This window comes from Fringilla coelebs (assembly GCF_963513975.1).
Source record: "Fringilla coelebs genome assembly, chromosome: 1".
Lineage (NCBI taxonomy): Eukaryota > Metazoa > Chordata > Aves > Passeriformes > Fringillidae > Fringilla > Fringilla coelebs.
The window spans coordinates 40,980,672-41,002,570 of record NC_140028.1 but is presented as its reverse complement, the minus strand read 5'-3'; the positions used below and the strand labels follow the sequence as shown (position 1 = coordinate 41,002,570).

Here is a 21,899-nt window from a genome sequence, read left to right as displayed (position 1 = left end):
AAATAATTTAAAATCCCTTACAAAATATTCTTTTTCTTCCCCTATAAATGAAAGTTTAGACTAAGAATGCAGCATGCACTTACTGTTCCCGCACTGTAACTACACACTCTTCTGTCTGGCGCCATACACTCTCCTCCATTGACAACCAGTACTTGGTGCTGAATGGCAATCTTATACTTTGTTTGAATTGCATGTTTCAGATCAGCCACACTGAAAAAAAATGGGAAGAGAAGTTGATGCTATCAGATAACTTATGTCTCAAATTTACGTATTTCTGTAAGAGACACTGGTGACTTGTCTGTGTCTAAGCAGAACATTTTTAAAAGAAGTATTTTTACTCTGTACAAGTACAGGTTTCTAAATTTTATAAGTACTGTGATGTGTTGCATTCTGGATATCCAATTAATACACTATCAGCTAAAAGCAAACAATCTCTGCATTTTTGGTAAGTCACCAGCAATATTTTTTCCAAGATCTGTTAGCATGCTGAAATTCTGGATTAAGTCACACCAAGCATTTAGGATACAAATGTAAAAGTCATACTGTGTTCCTTGAATTTATACTTTATGACCGAACAGCTGACTTGCTAAGGCCCTAGAATTCAAGACTATCAACACTTCATTATTCACAACATAACCAGAATTCCACCTAATAAACTCTGACTGATTTACTGTACATGAAGTACCATAAAGCACTTAACAATAACAGGAAATTCAACAATCGATACAACAAGTTAATATAAACATTACAGAATATAACACAGAAACAGTATATCAATAGACCATTTCTGGTTTTAATTCACCAGCCTCACACATTTAATTCTAGCTGATGGCATCTTAACATTACTGCATATTTTAGACAGTTCTAGGCTTTGTCATTAAGACACTTGCAAACACCAAAGTAAACAAGAATTCATTCATCTGATACAGTTACTGACCCCAGCTAACATAACACACTGCGGCAGCACTGTGCAATGGTACAAAAAAGCTTCAGAGTATGAAGTGAATAATATAAGCATCAATAGTTTTGATATAACTGGCAGGAAACATAACAGTGTTACTGTCACTTGAAAAAGATCAAAAAGATCTGTTATTTAAAACAACCATGATTCAGCATGACATCATAAATTCATTACAAGTCTCTCATGAGTGCAAGCTTGTGCTTGTTAGCTGTGCTACAGTAACCATTCACCTATCACCTCCATGAGCTTTAGGAAGAGAACCTGGCCTGTCCATGTACAAGGAGACAGGCTAAGAACCCAATAAAGTCAGTCTTACTAGAAAATGCAAGCCTATACAAGCAGATATACAGAATAAGCAGTTACACTGCTCAACTGAAGAGTCTTTGATTTTGCGTGGTTCAGTTGTTGGAAAGCTTTCTCAAAGAACAATCCAACTGAGCAAACAGTGGGCCCATTGCAAATTATTAGGAACCTGGCATGGCAGCTTAGATGCTGCACCTCACTTACCTTGATTTAAAAGTGTCTAAATGTATCAGACAGCTTACAGGGGCGTGGGCACATCTGTAAATGACCCGGCAGAAACAGAATGGCTGAAACACTATTTCATGCTCATTAATAGCCTGCCTGTCCATTTGCTTTAGAGAAGAGCACACAAAAACAGTCTAAACAGTGTTTTTTCAGTCATGAAAATTACAAATAGGAATTCAGGAGAAAGGAAAAACAAATTAGAAAAAAAAAACCAAAAATCACGGTAGAAATCTTTCTTACCCAATTACTTGCAACACATTCATCACTATCAAACTATGAAAACAGCAGATGAGCTTGGCTCTTGTTACCCGCAAGGTGTCTTGCACATGAGAACAATGAAAAATAATGCAATACAAACCTCTCTAAAAAGCATCTATATATTTACAAGATGCTTTTAGCATGCAGTGAAAAAAAATAGAAAGAGTAAATTTGTTGGGACTTAACTGTGATCCTCTAATACTGATCATGCTTCAGACAGCTGTGCATTCAGAAGTTCACGGTTTACACATAAAATCATGTAAAATAGTTTGGAGCCTTACAGCTTAGCACAAAACCAACTTCTACCCATCTAGCTATGAGACAAAAACCTTCATGCCAATTCTTAAGCACCCAAAAACATTCCAGAGCACACATTTTCCTCAGGATGAGTGTACTGACAAGAGAAAGAACAACTTGCAGAACTCCCTCTATGATGCCAGACAGTAAAAAAGTAAGCCTTTTCTAGAGAAATCCCAAATAAAAATACTATTTTAAAAAAGGTCACAAAAGATTAGAAGTCATTCTGACAGTTTTTTCAAAAACCACCAAACATAACACCACACTCAGTGAGGAGCAGGTCAGCCTCTGCCACTGTCCCAGAAAGTAAATAACTTCTCTACTCTTTCATGGAATCACACACACAACCACCCGGCAAGATAATGAAAATAGTAATCATTAAGAAAACATGAAGGAAAAAACCACCAAAATTCAGTCAAATACCAGAAAACCCAGAGGAAAATGACAATCACATAAAAAAAAAAAACAAACACACCTTCATCTGTCAAATACTTAGTATGTAAATGTATACACACTTTTTAATTTAAAACAAACAATACACAATTAATTTACTCTCTTACTTTTGTACAGCAAGTTCAGTATCAAATGTAAGGGTAGTTCCAGTGTTGACCAAAAATACATATAGCTTCATGATGATTTCTTTAGGTCTCTGAAGTTTGTAACTTCCACTGCTAAAATCATTTAGAAACTGAAACAAAAATGTCAAGTGTTAGTTTCACAGGAGTTATGAAAAAAGACAGACATATGTTTTCAAAAACACTCTTTCAGATATATAGTGTATGAATACATCAGGGCTCACATTCTGCAGCTCTTTATTCGTTACCAAAGGCAGAGATGTTGTTCCTCTACCCAGAAACACAGGCAAGGTAAGTCTCTGCATATACAGACAGTTAGGAGTACACATGAGAATATACACTGAGAAGAATAAAAGAAACTACATTAGAAAAGAAAGAAGAAAATATGACTTCCAATTGCAGAAGCCATAATCCCAGATCATTACCTGGCTTTTCTCAATTATGAAATACCTTCTTAAAGCCCCAGATAGTAATTTCCAGACAACTTTTTTAGATTTTACAAACAGCAGCACAATCTAATAATTCCTCTAACTTACAGCTACTAAGTCTATCTGCTCACTGCTATCCCTACCCATACTTTTCCCCCTCAGAAATTGAAGCACTGGCAAAAAAAAAAAAAAAGGAGAGAAAAAGAAAAGAGGCAAAATTCCCCTTTGTACTTCTCTACAATAAGTAATAGATTTAAAAAATATTTTCTTCTATTATCACCATTAGCTAAATCTCTAACTTCTTTCTTTGTTACTGATAGCAAACATGAAGTATTCAAGCAAGAAGGTCAACACATTTTCAGTCCTGTGCCCTACAAGAACCTGGATGAGTAACTCTATGCATGTGTTTTTCCAGTGTATGTGACAGATGAAAAACTTTAACCTGCCTCATAAAACACTGAGCTTCAATTTGTGATTCTATCACTGAAGTAATTCACACTCCTGGGCCTTTTTTCTCTTCTCCTTAGGAGCTAGGAAGCTTATGAGTAATTTCCACCACACTACCAAAGCTGCTGCAGAAATACAAGCACTGCAGTCACCTGACCTGAGATTTTTATGTGGAAGGAATTACAGAAAGTTAAGCCGTAAGTTTTAGCCACTAAGCAATATTTTTATATCATTATAAAAATGACTTTTTGAATTAAATTACTAGACATGTAATATAAGTCATCCCTTTTTCCTTGAAATATTAATAGGACACACATGCCGTGTCCATGCAGCTAATCATATTACTCAAAAATTAGTCTGAATGTGCATTTTTCTCTTTGTCTACACAAAGAAAAATTGACAAACCACAGAGAAAAATAACAAACGTGCCATTAATATGAGGAGGGAAGAGAGGTTTTATGAGAATACTTATTCCAGAAAGTCATAAGAGTTTGCTTACAAGAGAGCAGCTATCCTCAAGCTTTTCAAGCTTTAACTATAGACTTAGTTAAAACATGAATTTTTACAAAAAGGTTTCAGAAACAGAAGCATATTAAATAAAAAAGGACCAGTTAAATAATTCTGAAGAGAATTTTGTTGTCCTTACACCTGAACTCTATTGTACTCAGTGGTACCAGCTTCATTTTGAATAAGAAAAAAAAGAACACACTCTAAAAACTAAGTTATTAGACAGGTAAAAACTGCTGAACACCAAGAATAAGGTAAAAGTTCTTTATTTGATTAATAAATTCTTTGGCCCATGTTTCAGAATTGATCAGTCTCATGCACATACTCTTCTTTTCCCAAAGGGTATTTGTGACTGTGATCCAGGTAGAATTAGAAACAAGGATTAAATAATACAATGTTCCAAGCACAGACCACATGACCAAAAAAACCCACAAAAAACAACCAAACACCTTTCCATCTAAGCATAGTAAGTAAAAGGCAAAGGCTTGTACAGTACCTAGTCTTCATATGAACATTGCTACCCAAGCGTAAGCAATATTCAAGTGAGAATGTGTCCAAGACACACATAAGGCAAAATTTTCATCAAGCATTTACCCATCCATACCACAACACTAAACCTAACTACAACACAGAAAGAAGAAACATTATTAAGATCAACACTATTTATGACAGCATATACCATACATCTCTAACTTTTTAACTTCTGACAAAGAAAGAATTACCTTCAGGCATTATACAGAGCTACCGCCTTCTTCAAATTCAAGCACACATTCACTTTACTTGATTTTTGGCAACAGAGTAGCATGGCTGTTCAAAGCCAGAGAAGATCTGCAAAGAAAAGATTCAGAATGCAATTATTACTAAAATGTCAGGATTTTATGATCATAATTGCATTTAATACAGAAATCAGTGTATGTTAATGCCAGAAGAATAATTATGTGGTAGTTGTTAGGGGTTTTGTTAATTAACAATGCTCTCCAGTCCCAAGTCTGCCCAGATCTGCTACATGTCTGAATACTTCTGCTCATCATTTTTGTTTAAAATAACTGTTAATCATACTTTTGAGTATTTACAAGGAGAGAAATTTAGTTCACTATAAAGAACAGCTTGCTTTTTCATTAACTGAAATTATTTTTCAGCACTTGTGCAGAATGCTGGTACAGAGATGCTGAGAGCAATAGAGAAAGTCTTAACAAGGCAATTTATCAAAGAAAATCCATCATTAAAAGGTATACATGCTACTGCTGTTGAATGAACAGTCTTATCCAGCAGCTGCCTCCCACAGATTCCTTCAGGAATCAGTATCACCTTCCTTACCTAAAAGGTAACTGATTTTGCTAAGCCATTCACCTACTTTCAAAGCATTTGTTAGATTTATTTATTCTATTTTTTTTTAATAAACTGAAGATGTTACCACTCCCAGATTGTCACTACGTCTTGGCCAGGGGCTTCCTCTCCCATAACTGCTTCTTAAACTACAAAATGAGCCAGATCAGCAAAGGTGACCTTTTTTAGGCTATCCTAGTTCATTTTAACAGTATTCAGCTAAGCAGCAAAGGAGAAGGAGCCTTGGCAAAGAACATGCGGACAACCTGTTGGGCTCAGGGCAACGAAACAAGTGCACAAATTCCAGACTGCAAACAAACATTATTTCTATCATGTTAATGCCCTAGCAAGCTTTCTGAGAAGATGATCAGGCACTATAAAGGGTGATAATCCTTTGCTAAAAATAGGCTTGCTGAAGCCTGAAAACCATTAGAACATGTAAATGATTTTATACAACCTGTGCTACTACAGATAAATCAAAAACACTCCACCCTACATTCTAAAACCTTAATAAATTAAAGAAATATTTTTTGTCATAGAACAGAAGAATTATCTCCCTTCCTTTTGTCCACTCCCTCCCTCATCAAAATCATGTAAAATGCACATATGACATTTTATCAGAAGCAAAGGTACGATGAAAGGGAAATAATCAGTGTGTTTAAGGGCTACTATTAAAAAAAATCCAATTGAACTGTCCTCCTCTTGTTTAGCTATCAGCATCCAGTAGCTATACTTGAGTAAAATGAATTTATGAATACTTGCCTTAGGTCAAAGTAATGCACATTAACACAAAACTGCTGAAATACTTCTGCCACAAACCAGGAACACAACGCAACAATCTCTTGCCTTGTAATTGCTTTGCAACTACTAAGACAGAAAAAACTGGTGCTGTTCCTTCAGCCAACATCTTACTCCTCAAATGATGCTGGAGCAAAAGAACTACACTAATGCAGGTAGGACAAATTTGTATTAAATTACCTTAAAAAAAAAAAAAAAAAGAAGATAGAATTCACAAAATTCCATTAAATTTTCTGACTCTCAAGGCTGTGAGGGGAATGATATAAAGCAAGGTTCCAGAGAATATATGCCTTAAGCAGCAATCTCTCCTGCAGATTCACTGATGTCCCAACCACATGCTGTAGCATGTCCTTCCTCCCTTCAGCAGGAACTATGTCAGCTGCCTCTCTCCAGCGGCCTGTCTTCACAGCTTTGGAAGAAAACTAATTTTTGAGAGCTCTCCCTAGTCTTGCATCTCTGGACAACATCTGCCTGTGTTCAAAGTTACAGGGGGTATGCATGAAAACCTATCACAGTTGCCTAAGTTTCTTTTCTTTCAAAGGTCAGGTTATTGCTGACTGTTACAGGCAAGGTCAGTTACATATCACAAATTAGCCTTTAAATTTGTTCCCAATATTCCAGAATATTGTCATCATCCAGCAGTAACACAACTTCTTAACATAATCTTGGAGTGAAAGTCACACCATCAAGCTTCAACAGAATATATCCATACACATTTTGTTCTTCTGTTTGTATTACCACAACAGGCCATTAGGAAAGTATCAGGCTTTATTTATTAATTTTTAGCTTTAAACTCTTAGTAGTGTTACAAGTTTCAAGGCTTTTATAATGTTACATTGCTGAAACGATTTTCATTTGTTTTAATAGAGGTTCAACAACTACACAATTTGACAGCTACTGAAGACAAAGCTGCTACCTATGTAATCAAACAAAACCACAAACAACTAATCCACCCAGATTATTTGTTTAAACTGTGTGACTTGCAGCATTAAATTCATGCTATCATATAAACTAGATCCTTCACACTATAGGATAGAAGTCTGTATGACCAACTGTCATGAATTATCAGTAATACTATTAAAAAAATAGCTGAGCATTTGAAATTTTCTTTAACAACTGCCAGATCAGACAGAATATGGTAGGCATAAATAAAAGAAAATAAATGAGATTACAAGAATGTAAGAATGGCACAAAGTATAAAATGTTTCCATAATTAATTGAAAATATGTATAGTGTCGCATTAGGTAATAAAACACCAAAACCAGCCATGAATATATTGTGCTGGTTGTAACATATCTCACTGCTCTACACTCTATATTGCAATGCAATTACTGCAATATTCTCTTGTATAATATAAACTCTTCAACAACTAACTACTTCTGAAGCCAGTGTTGATCAATACTTTCAACACGTGCTGTTTACAAGTATTCAGATGTATCTCAGTTCGGAACTTGCCCATTGTTACATCTCTAAAAGGAAATTAATGTTTGTTTACAGACTTTTTGTCATTACAGCACGGGCATCACAAGTTTCACACCACCCTACATATAATCCTATGGCTACATTAAGCATCCATTTCTGCCCATAAATAAAGAATCCCTACTTCTAATTACCTAATGCTGATTGTCCATTGCTTCATGGTACAATTCTTTCCAACTTCACAAACTTAAACACTGAATCATGGCATTCAGAGTGGGGACAAAGACAAAAATAAACATTTATGCTGTTTGGGTTTAATGGGACATTAATCAACTTCACTTTGGTCATTAAATTCCCTGTATAATCTTAATTGTTCAAGCTCATGCTTCTGACATTTCATTTTCCATACTTCCTTTATAATCTGGATTACAAATTAAACTTGAGCTAACAGAGATACTGATAAATTTTTCTTTAATGCCATAAAATTTAAACTGAACTATGCCAAAGTAATGGCTTTCCTTTAAACCTAGTGGTGTAAAATCCCATCCACAACAGCAAAACACAAGCAGTACATGGTATCTGGCTTTTTGTTCGCAGGGAAGAGCAGGGAAGTGCAGCTCCACATCTGTATGCTAAGTGTTGTACTGATCAATGCTTCATCTGCCAGGTCAGATAGAACCAAGATGCCCAAATTCTTTTCCCCTTGTGTGTATCTCCAGGTCAAAATGGGCTCAAGCCTGAAAGCAGGCAGAATTAGCTGAATTACCTGATCAAGGCAAGGCTTCTCACTCAGTGCCTGCATTTCCACACTGCTACTAGACATTCACATATTTCTGCGTGATCACCATCTGTGTGCTGCTGATAAAGAAGTTTCACTTTCCTTACTGCAGAAGCACCGAGGCTGCACTACAGGTAACAGTGTCTCCTATATGAGTCATAAATGTTACCCCCAATTACCAGGGTCAGGAGTCTCACAGCACACCACCGAAGAATTTCTGCCTGTTGAAAGGGCAATTCATCTGAGGCAAAGGCTGACAAGTCTGTGACATGCTTAAAAAGACTCAAGTGTTATTCATCATTCAGTAAATATCTTATCTGGGTAACATCTCCCCTCAAGGCCAATATACCTTTATTACCCCTCAAGATGGAGTCAACTTTGGAGCACATTAGCACATTATTAAATTGTGTTTCATTTCCATACTGCAAATCTTAAGGTTTGCTTCTCAGATGCTACAGTTCCCGTGATTTCACCTTTCAGAGCAGGATTTCCTACTTCACCTCGACTTAAACAACTCTATAATAGACAAAGGTATAAGACCAGTGCAGAATATTCCTTATGATTCATTTTGTTTTCTTCTATAAATCTGCCTCCAACCTCCACTTCCTTTGTTTTTTTCAAGTGCCCTTCTCAAAAAATGCTCCCTTGCTTCAACTTGCAGACCCCAGCAGCACAGTATTTTACAGCACATAAATCCAAGGAAAATGAAAATAGAATCTGAAGCTAAATTTAATGCAGCTAACACCTTTCTTAATGTCAGTTGTTAAGATCCTCTCTAAAAGTAGACTTCAAGGACCTTTCTTCAATACTTCTATGCAACCTAATGCATCTAACCAAAAATACCTTAATTTTGCAGAACATTGCTACTACCATGAAGAAGAAATAGAAAGAATAGAAAGTATGACCTCATTGTGAGGGCACACATTCTTTATCGCTTTATACAACAGAAATGGCTATGTTTCTAAAATATAGTGCAAATGCATATAATTTTCTGGATAGCCAACTGTTGAAAGGAAATATGCCTTAGAAGGCACTAAAAAAATTTAAAAGAAAAATGAAAAAATAAAAAAAAAAATCCTAAGCTGTGTGATGAATAAGTAGCAGGGCTCCTCCTGACCCAGGTGCAGAGAATAATTTAATTCTCCTACTCTTTCAAAATAAATTTAAAGAGAAGACCACATTTAATCATAAGATACATATTACTGAAGGTGGAGATCCTATCTCTCACCGCCACCTTGTAGCAAAGCCTATAAACCTCATGTTCAAGGCACACTGTAGTCTTAAAGAAAGGCTGTCAATCCCTGACATCTGTAAGGTTGCAGCCATCTGGAGCTCTATTTATATATTGAGATGTGCATCAGGCACAGAGGCGGTTACTTAATTACAGCATCTCCAACAGTCACTGTGTTCTTAACAGCTCTCAAATTCAGCTGCTGGTCAGCACAGCAAGTCTTTTCCACTCAACCCAAGAGCCAAGCTGCAATCCTGCAGAGCAGCCAAGACACTTTCCTAAACTCCTACTTCCCAATTCACTAAAGAGGAATTTCATAAGTCAGTAATTCAGTATTTCATAGTCTAAGAGGCTTCTTCCTTCCTTCCCCTCCTTTAAGATGAATCATTTTATGTATTATTAACCTAATACTTCAGTTACATATCGGCCATCATATTCAGAGTTGCTCCTACAACTCTGAATTACATGGAAGCTCCTCACTCAGCCAAGTAGGTGCTGCAATGCCTTCAGAGGTCCTCAGCAACATCAAGGGTGAAAGAGCAGATCAAAAGCAAATCTGGGCAGGTAAGAAAACGCCATGCATTAAAGAGTGCTTTGAAATCCGCGTGGGCCAAAACAATGCAGCTTCTCACAAGTTCAGACAAAACTTACACTGTGAATTTTAGGAACGCAATAGTTTCAAACATGCTCATAAGACAACAAGCACATGATCAGGCACTGGGTCATGATTACATATGTATGTGATTATAAAGTTTCAAATCTGATGGTTAGCATCTATTCACACTGCTGTTTTCACTGATTTGAGGAGCTGCCAAAACACAGTCCATATAACAGACCAGACAAGAGTTCTCCTCTTCCAACAGTCAATACAATTTTACTCCATTTTTCAAAACCTCACATCTCTTACATGATAAAAAGTGAAACTTCTGTGCTTCAGTTAACAGGTACGAGCCAGAAAACAAACCTAGGATTTCTGACAATCTTATTGCTAGGAAACAGCCCACAGCCTGCAGAAGTTTCCCTTTTCTTTCTTTCCTTTTTTTCTTTTTAATTGATGGAAACAAGTCTTTCCACAGCTGTCTGCACCTTACTTTTGACAAAGCTAACTGAAGCTTTTGTCAGATTTTTCATTTTTAAATGTATAATTTTGCCATTTCAAAGTACTTGTGGAGTACAAGCCTCCCTTGAATTACAGAGATTAATACATTCTCTTTGCAAAGATTGGTACTCTCAGGTACACGGAGCTTCAGGAGGTTTTATTCAAGCTACTGACTGACTCCATAGTGGTGGAAGGTTCTTCCTTTAAGTACATACTCTTTAAAATAATTAGCATGTACAATCTTCCAGTGTTGGCAAACAATTCTGCAAGAAACAGACAACAAAACTTTCATTCTTTCTTATACCCAACTCAGACAAGTCAGCACAGCACTTCCTCCACTAACACTCTCTCTGATCAACCAACACAAACTCTGGAATACAAACGAAAAGACCACCAGACTTATTCCCTTTCCTCAGCCAGTTCTTCTTCTGCTCCTTTCCCTGCATCAACTTTCAGTGGTGCAACTACCTGTATATCTGTGGAATAAACTGGATGACTTTGGTATACTAAGTTAGAAACACCATACTTCTCCAGGACACTGATAGCTCAAATTGGTTCCATGATCTGGTTCATTACATAACTCCACAAACTACACTCAACTAAGGCTGGAGAAAAGCCAGTGAATACAGATGTTACCCAACATCAGAACCATCACTCAAGAAGACAAGTGAAAATTTTCAGAAGGCATCATTCATATTTCTAACTGCCCTGGCCATCCTCAGCTACTAATAGATCACTTCTTAGAAACCTAATAAAAAAGCCCAAACCAGTACCCTCTTAAAAAGCAGGCCAAGATAACTTAACAATTTGCAATTACTCCAGATGCAACCAAGGACAGAGTTTCTCAAAATTTAGTCTAGGAGGCCATTTCCCTGGTTCTTCCCTCTTCAGATACAATATCCTAATGCTACAACTTTTGTTGTTGTTGTTTTCTTTTATATGGAAAAGACAAAAATCTTGGCCAGAACTATTTAAAAGATGAAAATACAGAACATAGGACTGATTAAATGGCATTTACTTCACAGGAATGAAAACACTACAGATGGAAAAGAAAGTCGAAGATTGACAATAATGAAATGTAAGGCAAGTAAAGATCCTTGTGATTTAGTCTGACTGCCTACATAAAAGTCACAGGTTCTTCCTTAATTGCTATTCATAAGCAACCAGATTTAAAAAAAAAAAACATTAAAGTTTTCCAGTAAAAAGGAAATCCTCTACTATCTTGGTAAACTGTTTAATTGCTTTGCAACTTTCAAACTTGTTTCAAATTTTTCTTATCCTACATTAATTATAAAATCAGGATTTGAACTTTCAAGATCTAAAGATAGAGAATTTATCAAATTTCTCTTTTTTAAAGTTACTTATAACTCATATGTCACCTACCAACCTCCTCATATTCAACCTCCTTTTATTTTCAGTGGTATCTGAAAGTAAATGACCATCAGCAAGATGCAGAGCTGATATAAGCTCCAGTCTCCCTAGGTATACATATTCAGAAATGTCTAGATTCTTCTCAGATAAATTTATTAACTCTTTTTGGATATCACACATTTACAAATCACCTTCATATCTCTATTGGCAACAGTGCAAAAGAAGATAACAGCAATCTGCTGAGAAATGAGGAAAACTGAAGGATAGTTTGCAGAATATTAAACTGCCTCTAGTGTCAAGAAGGCATTTTCTAATCTTCATCTGCCCTTCTTTATCTTCCTGGAATATAAATCTTTGGTAGTTTATAACAGCTAACAACGTGCACCGATAAATTCTTTTATGTAGTTTTACCAGCATAAGAACTATGCAATCACCAAAGAAACCCCAGAGAAAAACACAACTTACAATGACTGAGGTATTACAACTATATTCCTGCCTTATTGAACCCTGGCTGTGCTGTTTAGAGCTACAACATGCATGTGAAAATGCTGTTACAATACATTTGCTTTTTGAAATGTATAGGTATTTTAACACCAAGCCTTTCATTTAAAAAGGAAAGTTTACACGCTACCCCTCCCCCCTTCATTCAGAAAGAACTGAGAATTTTGAGTCATATTTTCAAACCATTCACTGGGTGAGAATCAAGTTTCTTTCAATCAGTAGACTACACAAGTACTTGTGAAGAATATTTTTAAATAGAGAAGTCATCATGAATTTACTAGTAGAACACTTACAACATAGCATAAGCACAGTGTATTAGAAGACAGCTTCTAGTCCTGTTACACAATATATTCTTATGTAAGAATCTTCCCTTCATCTGAATTTAATAAAAATACACACTCTGGAGGATGGAAGAATAACTGTATAAACAAAAGCACTGTTTTTTCAGTATGACCTGTTTATCCTAAGCCAACTACAATAAATAAGGGTCAAATTTTCCCACTTTTGATTACCAGCACAGCTAGTTGGCCACAACAAACTCAAAATAAAGTTCAAGATAAACCACTGACATTGAAAGTCCCTGCAGTATCAGGAAAAAACCCACTATTCAAATGATAAAGAGCAAAAAGTACTGCAGCTATAACTACAACACAAAAGAGCATAAAACAAGTTCAATCATAGAACTAAATCAAAACAGAAGTTGGGAACTTAAAAACAGCTACCTCAAACATTCAAAAATCAGACCTCAGCAAAGTGCAATTCTTACAGAATTTATATCTTTGCTTTGCTAAGAGTGGCATAATTTTTTGAATCTATGATGTAAGTAAAACTCTCCCAATAGTCAGTTCATTCTACCTCTAAAATACATATCGTTTTCAATCTGTTCAAAATGAAAACAGCATACTGGCCTGTCAAATACATCTTCAAGAAAAATAATGAAGATTGATGTATCATACAGATACTAATTCCACCTAATCCCTCCAAATGAAAGCAACAGGCAAACAAAATACTGAATAAACTACTTCACTATCACCACCATAGCCTTCCTACTCTCCTGAAAAAGCAAAAATTCTGTTTCAAAAGAGTCTTAAGAGGCAAGAAAACATGAGTTATTTTATAAAGAGAAAATACATCCATGTTCTGAAATCCATTAAAAAACCCTTAGAACATGACTTAGGCAGAGCTGCTGTCAAATATTCACACACCATTCTTCTCATTGATCCTATAGCATTACACAGCAATACAGATGCAGGACACTTGGAACCAAACTAGTCCACAAAGCAGTTTCACATTTTACTTTCTAATTAACACAGATCACAAAGAAATTCATCCAGTACTCAAACCAACCACTTTTGTACTTATTTGTACTAACTCATAGAAAACAGTCCACCACATTCTACCACAGCTTATTTTCTAGATGCACTAACTACCAGAGCTTTATATATAGCACACCGTAAGCGTTTCACCTTGATGCGATAAAGACAGCAGGCCCAGCTGCAAAATCTCTTTCCAAAAGAAACTGTCAACATCTTGGATGGACATAAAAAGCTACACTGAGCTGCTGCTTGAGCTCAGAACCCTTCTGAACCATGCACCACAAACCTGAACAACAAAAGGAAAATAAACACTTAGAGATGGACACAAGACTGGCAAGAACTGCCCTGACAGCCCTGGTGTTTCTCCTGACCAGCCCTGTCTCAATCTATGGACATAAACGTGGTATCAATAATTTGTTTAGATACTTCTATTAACAACTTCCAATAACTAGTATTGAAAAATTATTCATGTATTATTAACAATATAGTTATGCTTGAATCCTAATAGAAAACACAAAGCATACCCACTTCCAACCCTGCTCACAAATAGAAAAAATAGAGCGGTACGTGGCCATGATGTCTTCCAACCTGTCTTTCAACTGAACTACATTAAAAATACTAAAATTTAAATTAAAACTAAATAAAGAGTGGATCTGCACTACGAATTAACTGATAAATAGACAAGTGACTGTCTCAGTAATCACAAAATGTTAATTAGCTCACAAAAGTAATTGCTAGCAATTTCTTTATCACCATTAATCATGCTATAGGCTTTCACAACATTGAATTCATGTGAGGATCTTTCAACTTGTTCACCAAAAACATTAGTCTGGCAAATCAGCTAGAAAACAGACACTGTAATTCTTGCAATTGGATTAGTAATTTACATATTAATGATTTTTTTGTGTGTGTTTAGTATCACTGCATTTAATCACATCCTGCAGTATAATACAGTATTATTATGTAAGCTAGCATCTTGTAATCAAATGTTTGCTACTCAGTAATACTGATTAGCAACTTTGCACCAGAATGCTACCTATTAATAGGCTACTTGAAAGTAGTAAGGTATTAATTGCTTTTTGCCCTCCTCATCTTCAGAAACTGTTCATATAATGTCACTGAGCTGTGGGCCAAAAATCAGGAGCACAACTTTCTTGAGCAATATTGCAAATGCAGAAGGAGACACATGACTGCTTGGGCACTACCCAAATGACTGAAGTAGCTCGTGTAACAACTGGGTACACACACTATAGTTTTTCATTTTAACTTGGTTCCACTTTACTTCAACATGCTAATGAACCCATCCTGCGCAATTTAAGTCTCAAGACCCTCACACCACTCTTTCACAGAAAGTAACTGCCAGTTTACAAACAAATAAAGACTTAAGGACACACTGATAACATACAGAAAAATTCTTTCCAGTGAGTCCACTGTAACTGCTACTCTTATCAAAAACAAATCAACTTGTGCTACTCTCTTATCCCCAACATACACTCATTCCCCTATTTAACCAAACTAACTGAAGTTCCATTTAGAAATTGTTTTCCACCTTAGTTTCTGCAAGGCCATGTAACAGCTGTGTTCAGACAACATGCAGGGACACACCGTTTTTTAAACAGAGACCACAAAAGACCTCAAAATAACCCTTGCCCTCTTCTCCAGGCAGAGCACAAGTCTGCTGCATACACTTCTAATTATAAATATAGTAACCTGACATGGGGAGAGAGACAGCCCCTTGGACACAATCTCAGAAACTACTAACCCAAATCTGTGCTGAGCGCAATCCTAGAGCAACACAATTGTGGCTAAAACAGATTGCTATTTTACAATCTACAAAAGACACAGCTACTTGTACAGTAGACAACAAAAGTGGACTTCCAAAGCACAATTAGGTCTATCTTACAATAGTCCACTATCCCAACAGATCCCGTTTGCATTTCCAGCTCTAAAACTGGCATAGCTGAAGTCCCTTAATATGTGTTCTTCAGCAAGTAATTTTCTTTACTACTTTCAATAAAATAAAATAAAGCCATTTTTAGTTCCAGACAGCATTTAGAGTAAGTAAAAATACATCCTCTGCATACTTTAATCTAAACTTAACAATGCTACAATATCTAAATCCTTTCTTGTTAATACTTGCTTCTTGGCACAAAAGTTTATCTTAGACCACGAGATAAGAGTATGGTCATTTCTTTCTTTTTGTCTTTAAAAAATACCCCAAGGTACTACATACTAAATATTCTTAAAATTCACAATTTAAATATACCATAATAGTGCACATTTTCATTATCACTATTATTATGCAGTACTTCCATGATGTATGGAGATGAACTTTTTATGGGAGAAGACAAGGAGAAATAGCTTTAAACTGAAAAGAGTAAAATTTTAGATTGGATATAAGGAAGAAATTCCTTACTGTGAAAATGGTGAGACACTACAACAGGCTGCCCAGAGAAGCTGTGGATGTCCCATGCCTGGAAGTCCTCAGGGATGGGTTGGATAGGGTTTTGAGCAACCAGGTCTAGCAGAGGGTGTCCCTGCCTATGGCAGGAGGCTGGAACTAGATGATCTTTAAGGTACCTTCCAACCCAGGCCATTCTAGAATTCTGATTCTATTTATAGTGTTATTCCTCACAGTACTTCTCAGCTGTATAAAATTCAACTGTCCGAAACATGTTTTTCCATTCTTGTCATTTCTCCAGCATTGCTGAGGTACCTTTTACCATACAAATAAACACACACCTCCAGAAGTGCAAGTCCTTCCATAAACCCAACAGCACAAACTACTTCTGACACACATATATGTGAATACAAGGAAAAAGAACCAAACCTCAACCTCCTCATTCTTTCCCATAAAGAAGTAAAGGTGAAAGCTTAAAATATGAGCCACAAGAAATGGCTCATGGCTGGGACATACCATGTAATTACTTAAGACAAAAACAAATGACACAAGAGAAAAAAAAGCTATGGTTGTATGAGGTCTAAACTGACATTTCTGTGTTTCTCAGGACCAGACATAACTCTTTATTTCATGTCTAGATGATGTTAAGTAAGAAACACGAACATTACAAAGGTCAGCTCATTTAATTCTCCCAGTATTTCTATTAGTATTTCTACCTCTGGATCACGGGCAGCCAGAACTTTTGGGGGTCAGCGAGAAAGAAAAGCGAGCACTGATCCAAAAAACATCCTGAAAGCCTACTAAAGAGCCGTAAGAAAAAACCGAAGGGAAAATTCATTACAGGACACATGCTTCCTCGGGAGCAGGACCAAGTAAACAACGGAGGGAGAGGCAGAACAACGTTTGTAAACACTCAACGCTTCTGCACGGTGCTCGCCCGACCGCCGCCGACGGCGAGCACGGAGGCGCTGCCAGGCTGAGTCATTCCTTGTAGTAACTTCACCGCGAATCCCTCGCCCTGGCAGCGGAGCCCCGGGCAGGCAGGGAGCACCCCGGCCCGCCCGCCGCTGCTCCCCTCTGACGCCTGGCAGCCACCGCCCCCCCCCAACAGCAGCTGCGCCGGGGTCACTCTGCCGCCCCGGGACCGGCTCCGGCCGCGGGATCCCGGTCCTCCTCGACCCCCGCTCCACCGCCTCCCAGTTCTTTGTCGCCCGCCCCACGGGTACAGCCCTGCGCCCAGCGCCGGGACCGCCGCCCCTCGCCAAGGCCGCCCTCCCGGTACCGGAGTCCCCGCCTTCCCCGCGGCTGGGAGGGGCTGCGCGGGGCGGCGGGGGGAGCCCGCACGTCCCCGGGCAGCGCTCGGCACTCACCCCCGGGTCCCGCGCGGGCAGCGCCGCTCATCCTGCGCCGGTGGCGGCGCGTCCCCCCCCGCGCCGCGCGGCCGGGCCCGGCGGCTCCGCGGGGGCGCGCAGCGCCTCGGCGGGGCCCGCGGCCGAGCGGGGAGAGGTGGCGAGAGGGGAGAGGCGGCTCGGCGGGGCGGGCTAGGGGCCGCGGGGAGCGGGGTAGCCCTGCCTGGGGCGGCCGCCGCCGCCGCCGGTGTTTGTTGTTGTCGTCAGCCGCTTCCGGCGCGAGGACTGCCGGGAGGGGGCGGCGCGCGGGAGGGACCGCGCGGCGGAAGCGGCGGCGGCGGCAGCGCGCGGGCCCGGGCGGACGCAATCCGGGAGTGGTCGGGGGTGGAAGGCCCTGGAGTGCTCCGGTTCCAGCCCCTCTGACCACGGCAATCCGGCTGTGGTTGGGCGTGGAAGGGTTCTGGAGTGCTCCGCTTCCAGCCCCCTCTGCCCACGGCAATCCGGCTGTGGTCGGGGGTGGAAGGGCCCTGGAGTGCTCCGGTGCCAGCCCCCTCTGCCCACGGCAGGGACACCGTCCGCTAGACCAGATTGCTCAGAGCTCGATCCACCCCGGCCCTGAATGTATTCAAGATCTTCCCACCTTACCTCTGGGCAGCCAGTTCCATTTCTTCACCAGCGTCACGCTAAAGAATTTTCTCCTAGTGTCTAATCTAAACCTACTACTCTTTTTCAATTTAAACACATCCACCCTGTCCCTGCATGCTCTTGTAAACAGTCTTGACCCGTGTTTCCTCCCTCCTTCTTTCCCTTGAGGTACTGGGAGTCCACAATCAGGTCACCCCGAAGCATTCTCTTTTTCCGGGCTGAACAATCCCAGTTCTTTCAGCCTTTCCTCACAGGAGCAGAGCTCCACCCTCTGATCAATTCTGACGGCCTCCTCTGGGCTCCCAACCAAGTCCATGTCCTTCCCCTGTTGGGACCCCGGAGCCGGAGGCAGCGCTGCAGGTGGGGTCTCACCAGAGCAGAGCAAAAGGCAGAATCCCCTCCCTTGCCCTGCTGGCTGCACTGCTTTTGATCCAACCCAGGACACGACTGGCGTTTGGAAGTCAGGCCCTTGGCCTTACCCGAGTGGGAGGTTTATTCAATTTCATTTTAATCTGAGATGACAAGAGATCAAAAGTTTAGGAAGTCTACAGAAAGGGTTAAATATCTGTCCTGTGTGTTTTGAGTTTTGTTGCAAAGAACTATACTGAAATAACTCACGTGCTTCACTGACATTTGGAATTATAAAAAGAAATGTTAAAAAAGAGATGGCTTTAGATGACACTTGCTTACGCTCTGCAAAAAAAGAAAAATGTCAGCTTGTACTAGAGAAACTTATCAAACACTTTTGCTATGAAATGTAATCTAAAACTACAGGGATACCAGTTTCTTCCAAACTTCTAGGGATCACCTGTCACTTAAAGAAAGTGAGATCACCATGGCCAGTCCAACCAAAGGATGTGTCTATTTCCCAAACACACAGGAATTTTTTAAGACTAGGTGTTGAGACCTGCTAGCAAGGATAAGCTGGAAAGAAGTAAAAAGAGAAAGATTCATAGCGTGTGAATCAAGGGCTCTTTGTCACTATATCAATTTTCCTGCTATAGGCATTGACTATTATTTCAGCATTTAAGATGATGGCTGTTTGCATTTCCAGATGCTAGGAGAATTTAGCAAATGTTCAATTCATCCCTGTGCCAGCAAGTGAGGGTGGCCCCAGGTGTACTCACTGACCAGGCCAGACTCCCGTTCCCCAGGGATGGGCTCTCAAAGAGCTTTTGACATAAAGAAGCCCTGGAGCTGTAGGATGGGAACTGACCTCTTAATCCTGTTGAGAAAACAAAAGAAAACCTCACACACATGACTTTCTGTTTTATTACAAGTTTCTTTAGAGGTTTAGCCCACAGAACTTTCTTTGGGATGAGGACGTTTCCACATAAATTAGAGAAGGGTGAATTTGAGAGGAATACAAGCAAGAGGCTTCTTTGACTCAGAGATGCGGGAGAGGATCACAATGCTGGCATCAAGGACATCCTCTAGCCAAGATCCCTTGGGAATACCATACAGCTGGATTGTACTTTCTCTCCTACCTACTCCTTCCATAACATACACCGCAGGCAGCAGGTCATGGCAAAGCATAATTCTGCCAGGTTATATTCAGATATGGAATGCACTCTGCAGATAAGAGGAGGATGGCAAAAACAAGTGCAAGCATGTCGTAGTCCTAAGCACAGGAAGGACATCATCATGCTGGAAAAAGTCCAGAGGAGGCCACCAGGCTGAGTAGAGGGATGGAGGATCTCTCCTATGAGGAAAAGCTGTGAGAATTTGCTTTGTCCATCCTGGAAAAGAAAAGGCTTCGGGGTGACCTAATTGTGGCCTTCCATACCTTAAGGTACTTCTCACAAGCTGGACCAAGCTTATGGTTTTCACAGTAAACTTGTAGTAGCTACCTCTGCTATGTTGCAGAGCTGCCTGCCTGTTTGACACATTAAAGACTACGTTGAATAGTCACAGCCTGTCCAGACAGGAATTTCTTGGCCTTTTAAAAAAAGCCCACAGTTGCCACCTTGTGGCACCCCATAAACAAGTACTCCCCAACTCTGAAGCTTGTTGGGAGATGCATCCAAATTCTAAAAGATACCTGTGGCACTCTAGACTACAGCAATAAACAGAGCAGGGAAGACAGCAGTACTCAAGCAGATGTAGTATAATGGGAAGTATAATACAGAACAAGTGGCATGCATGCTATTGTCAGAAGTCAAGAAAAAAAACCTAAAACTTTGAGGTTTGGTAAGCCTGAAGCACAAATAAGTATCATGAAAATTCTCTTGAGGAGAAGCTACTGAGAGTGACCTCCTGAAGCTTGAGAAGCTGAGACATTGGCAAAAGAAGCAGCAGCATCTCTTCAAACACAGAGGCAGCAGGGCTTGTAGTTTTCTGGCAAAGCACCTCTGCCAGTCAGGCTTTCAACAATTGCATAAAGTGAGGCTTCAGGCACTTAAGCATGCTTCTGGTTTTTACAGCATGTGTTGGACAACTGTTGATTGATTTGAGAGGCAGCTCAGGCAGGACTGAAGCATGAACTTCAGTTCTGGGGAGTAAGCAAAGTGCTGCTAGCAGAGCAGGTTGTTCTGGCTTGTTCTTGTAACATTTCATTATGTTGCTTCCTCTCAAAGTGTTCCAGAGCCACCTCATGCCAAACAACTAATTACAGGGTTTTTTCATGAGCCTGTCTGAACAAAACCTAAAATGTAGCATTATATTCTATCCTAAAAAAAAGCAGCATTTTATGAAGAAGTCTTTGCTCTAGGATATACAAAAAGAAAGCATTGAATCAGGGTTACTGAGAATTCTTCACATTTTCAAAGTGCTGTACAAAATGTAGGCTATTATTTTTTCAAGATACTGTTTAGGATCCACCTATACTTTTTTCACATTATAAAAGAACCAAGAAGGTTGAAGGGTTTTTCACTGTGTGCTTTTAATTTTGGGTGCTAAATTTGGCATACCAAAGAATGTGTCTCTTAAACTACATATTTGTGCAGCTGTAGTCAGAGAGCAAAAAGAGCAAGCTGCTCCTTAAGGGAAAGCAAACTGGCAGCAAGGGGCGCTGTCATGGACAAGGGGCACAGTCCTACAGTATCAGTGAGGTCTGGTGACTGTTTTTCTGTACAGTTGTTGTCTGCATGCTGGTTAGGGACCGATACTGTCCGTATTTATTTAGTTCCAAATGTACTTCAAAACCCACATCTTCCTATTTTCTTTAGCTCTGCTTGCCAGAAATTTGCCATGTGTACTTCTGCTTTCTGCACTGCTGTGTCTTGGTTTAACCCCAGCCAGCCACCAAGTACCACAAAGCTGCTTGCTCACACAGTTCCCCTCTCTGGTGGGATGTGGAGGAGAAGCAGGAAATAATTGTAAAACACGTGAGTTGATATAGAAACAGTTTAATAATTCAAATAAATGTCATAATAATAATTATGAAGACAACAAAAAGAGCGTTTAATAAAACCTGAAACAGACAAGCTAATGCCTAAATCAGTTGCTCACCACCCACTGACAGATGCCCAGCCCTGCCTTGAGCAGTGATTGGCCCCTCCCAGCCTCAACTCCACCCAGTTTATATTCAGGTCAGCTGTCCCAGCCATTCTCCCTCCTGGCTTCTTGTGCACCTGCTCACTGCCAGAGCATGGGAAACTGCAAAATCCTTGACTTGGGATAAGCCCTGATTAGCAACAACTAAACCATCAGTGTGTTATCAACA

At 39.5% G+C, this 21,899-nt stretch overlaps 1 protein-coding gene across 2 annotated transcripts in view; it reads right to left on the bottom strand.

Annotated features, from left to right (window-relative positions):
* RB1CC1 (RB1 inducible coiled-coil 1) overlaps positions 1-17,854 on the bottom strand; it is a 66,798-nt gene extending 48,944 nt beyond the window's left edge. For both annotated transcript variants that reach the window (XM_084207520.1, XM_084207521.1), the window contains exons 1-4: positions 17,612-17,854; positions 4,724-4,829; positions 2,605-2,732; positions 84-210 (exon numbers count right to left, since the gene is read on the bottom strand). In XM_084207520.1, the coding sequence (XP_084063646.1) occupies positions 84-210; positions 2,605-2,675 (198 nt within the window). In that variant the 5' untranslated portion in view covers positions 2,676-2,732; positions 4,724-4,829; positions 17,612-17,854. The remainder of the gene's footprint in view (positions 1-83; positions 211-2,604; positions 2,733-4,723; positions 4,830-17,611) is intronic.
* Positions 17,855-21,899: the final 4,045 nt, after the last annotated feature.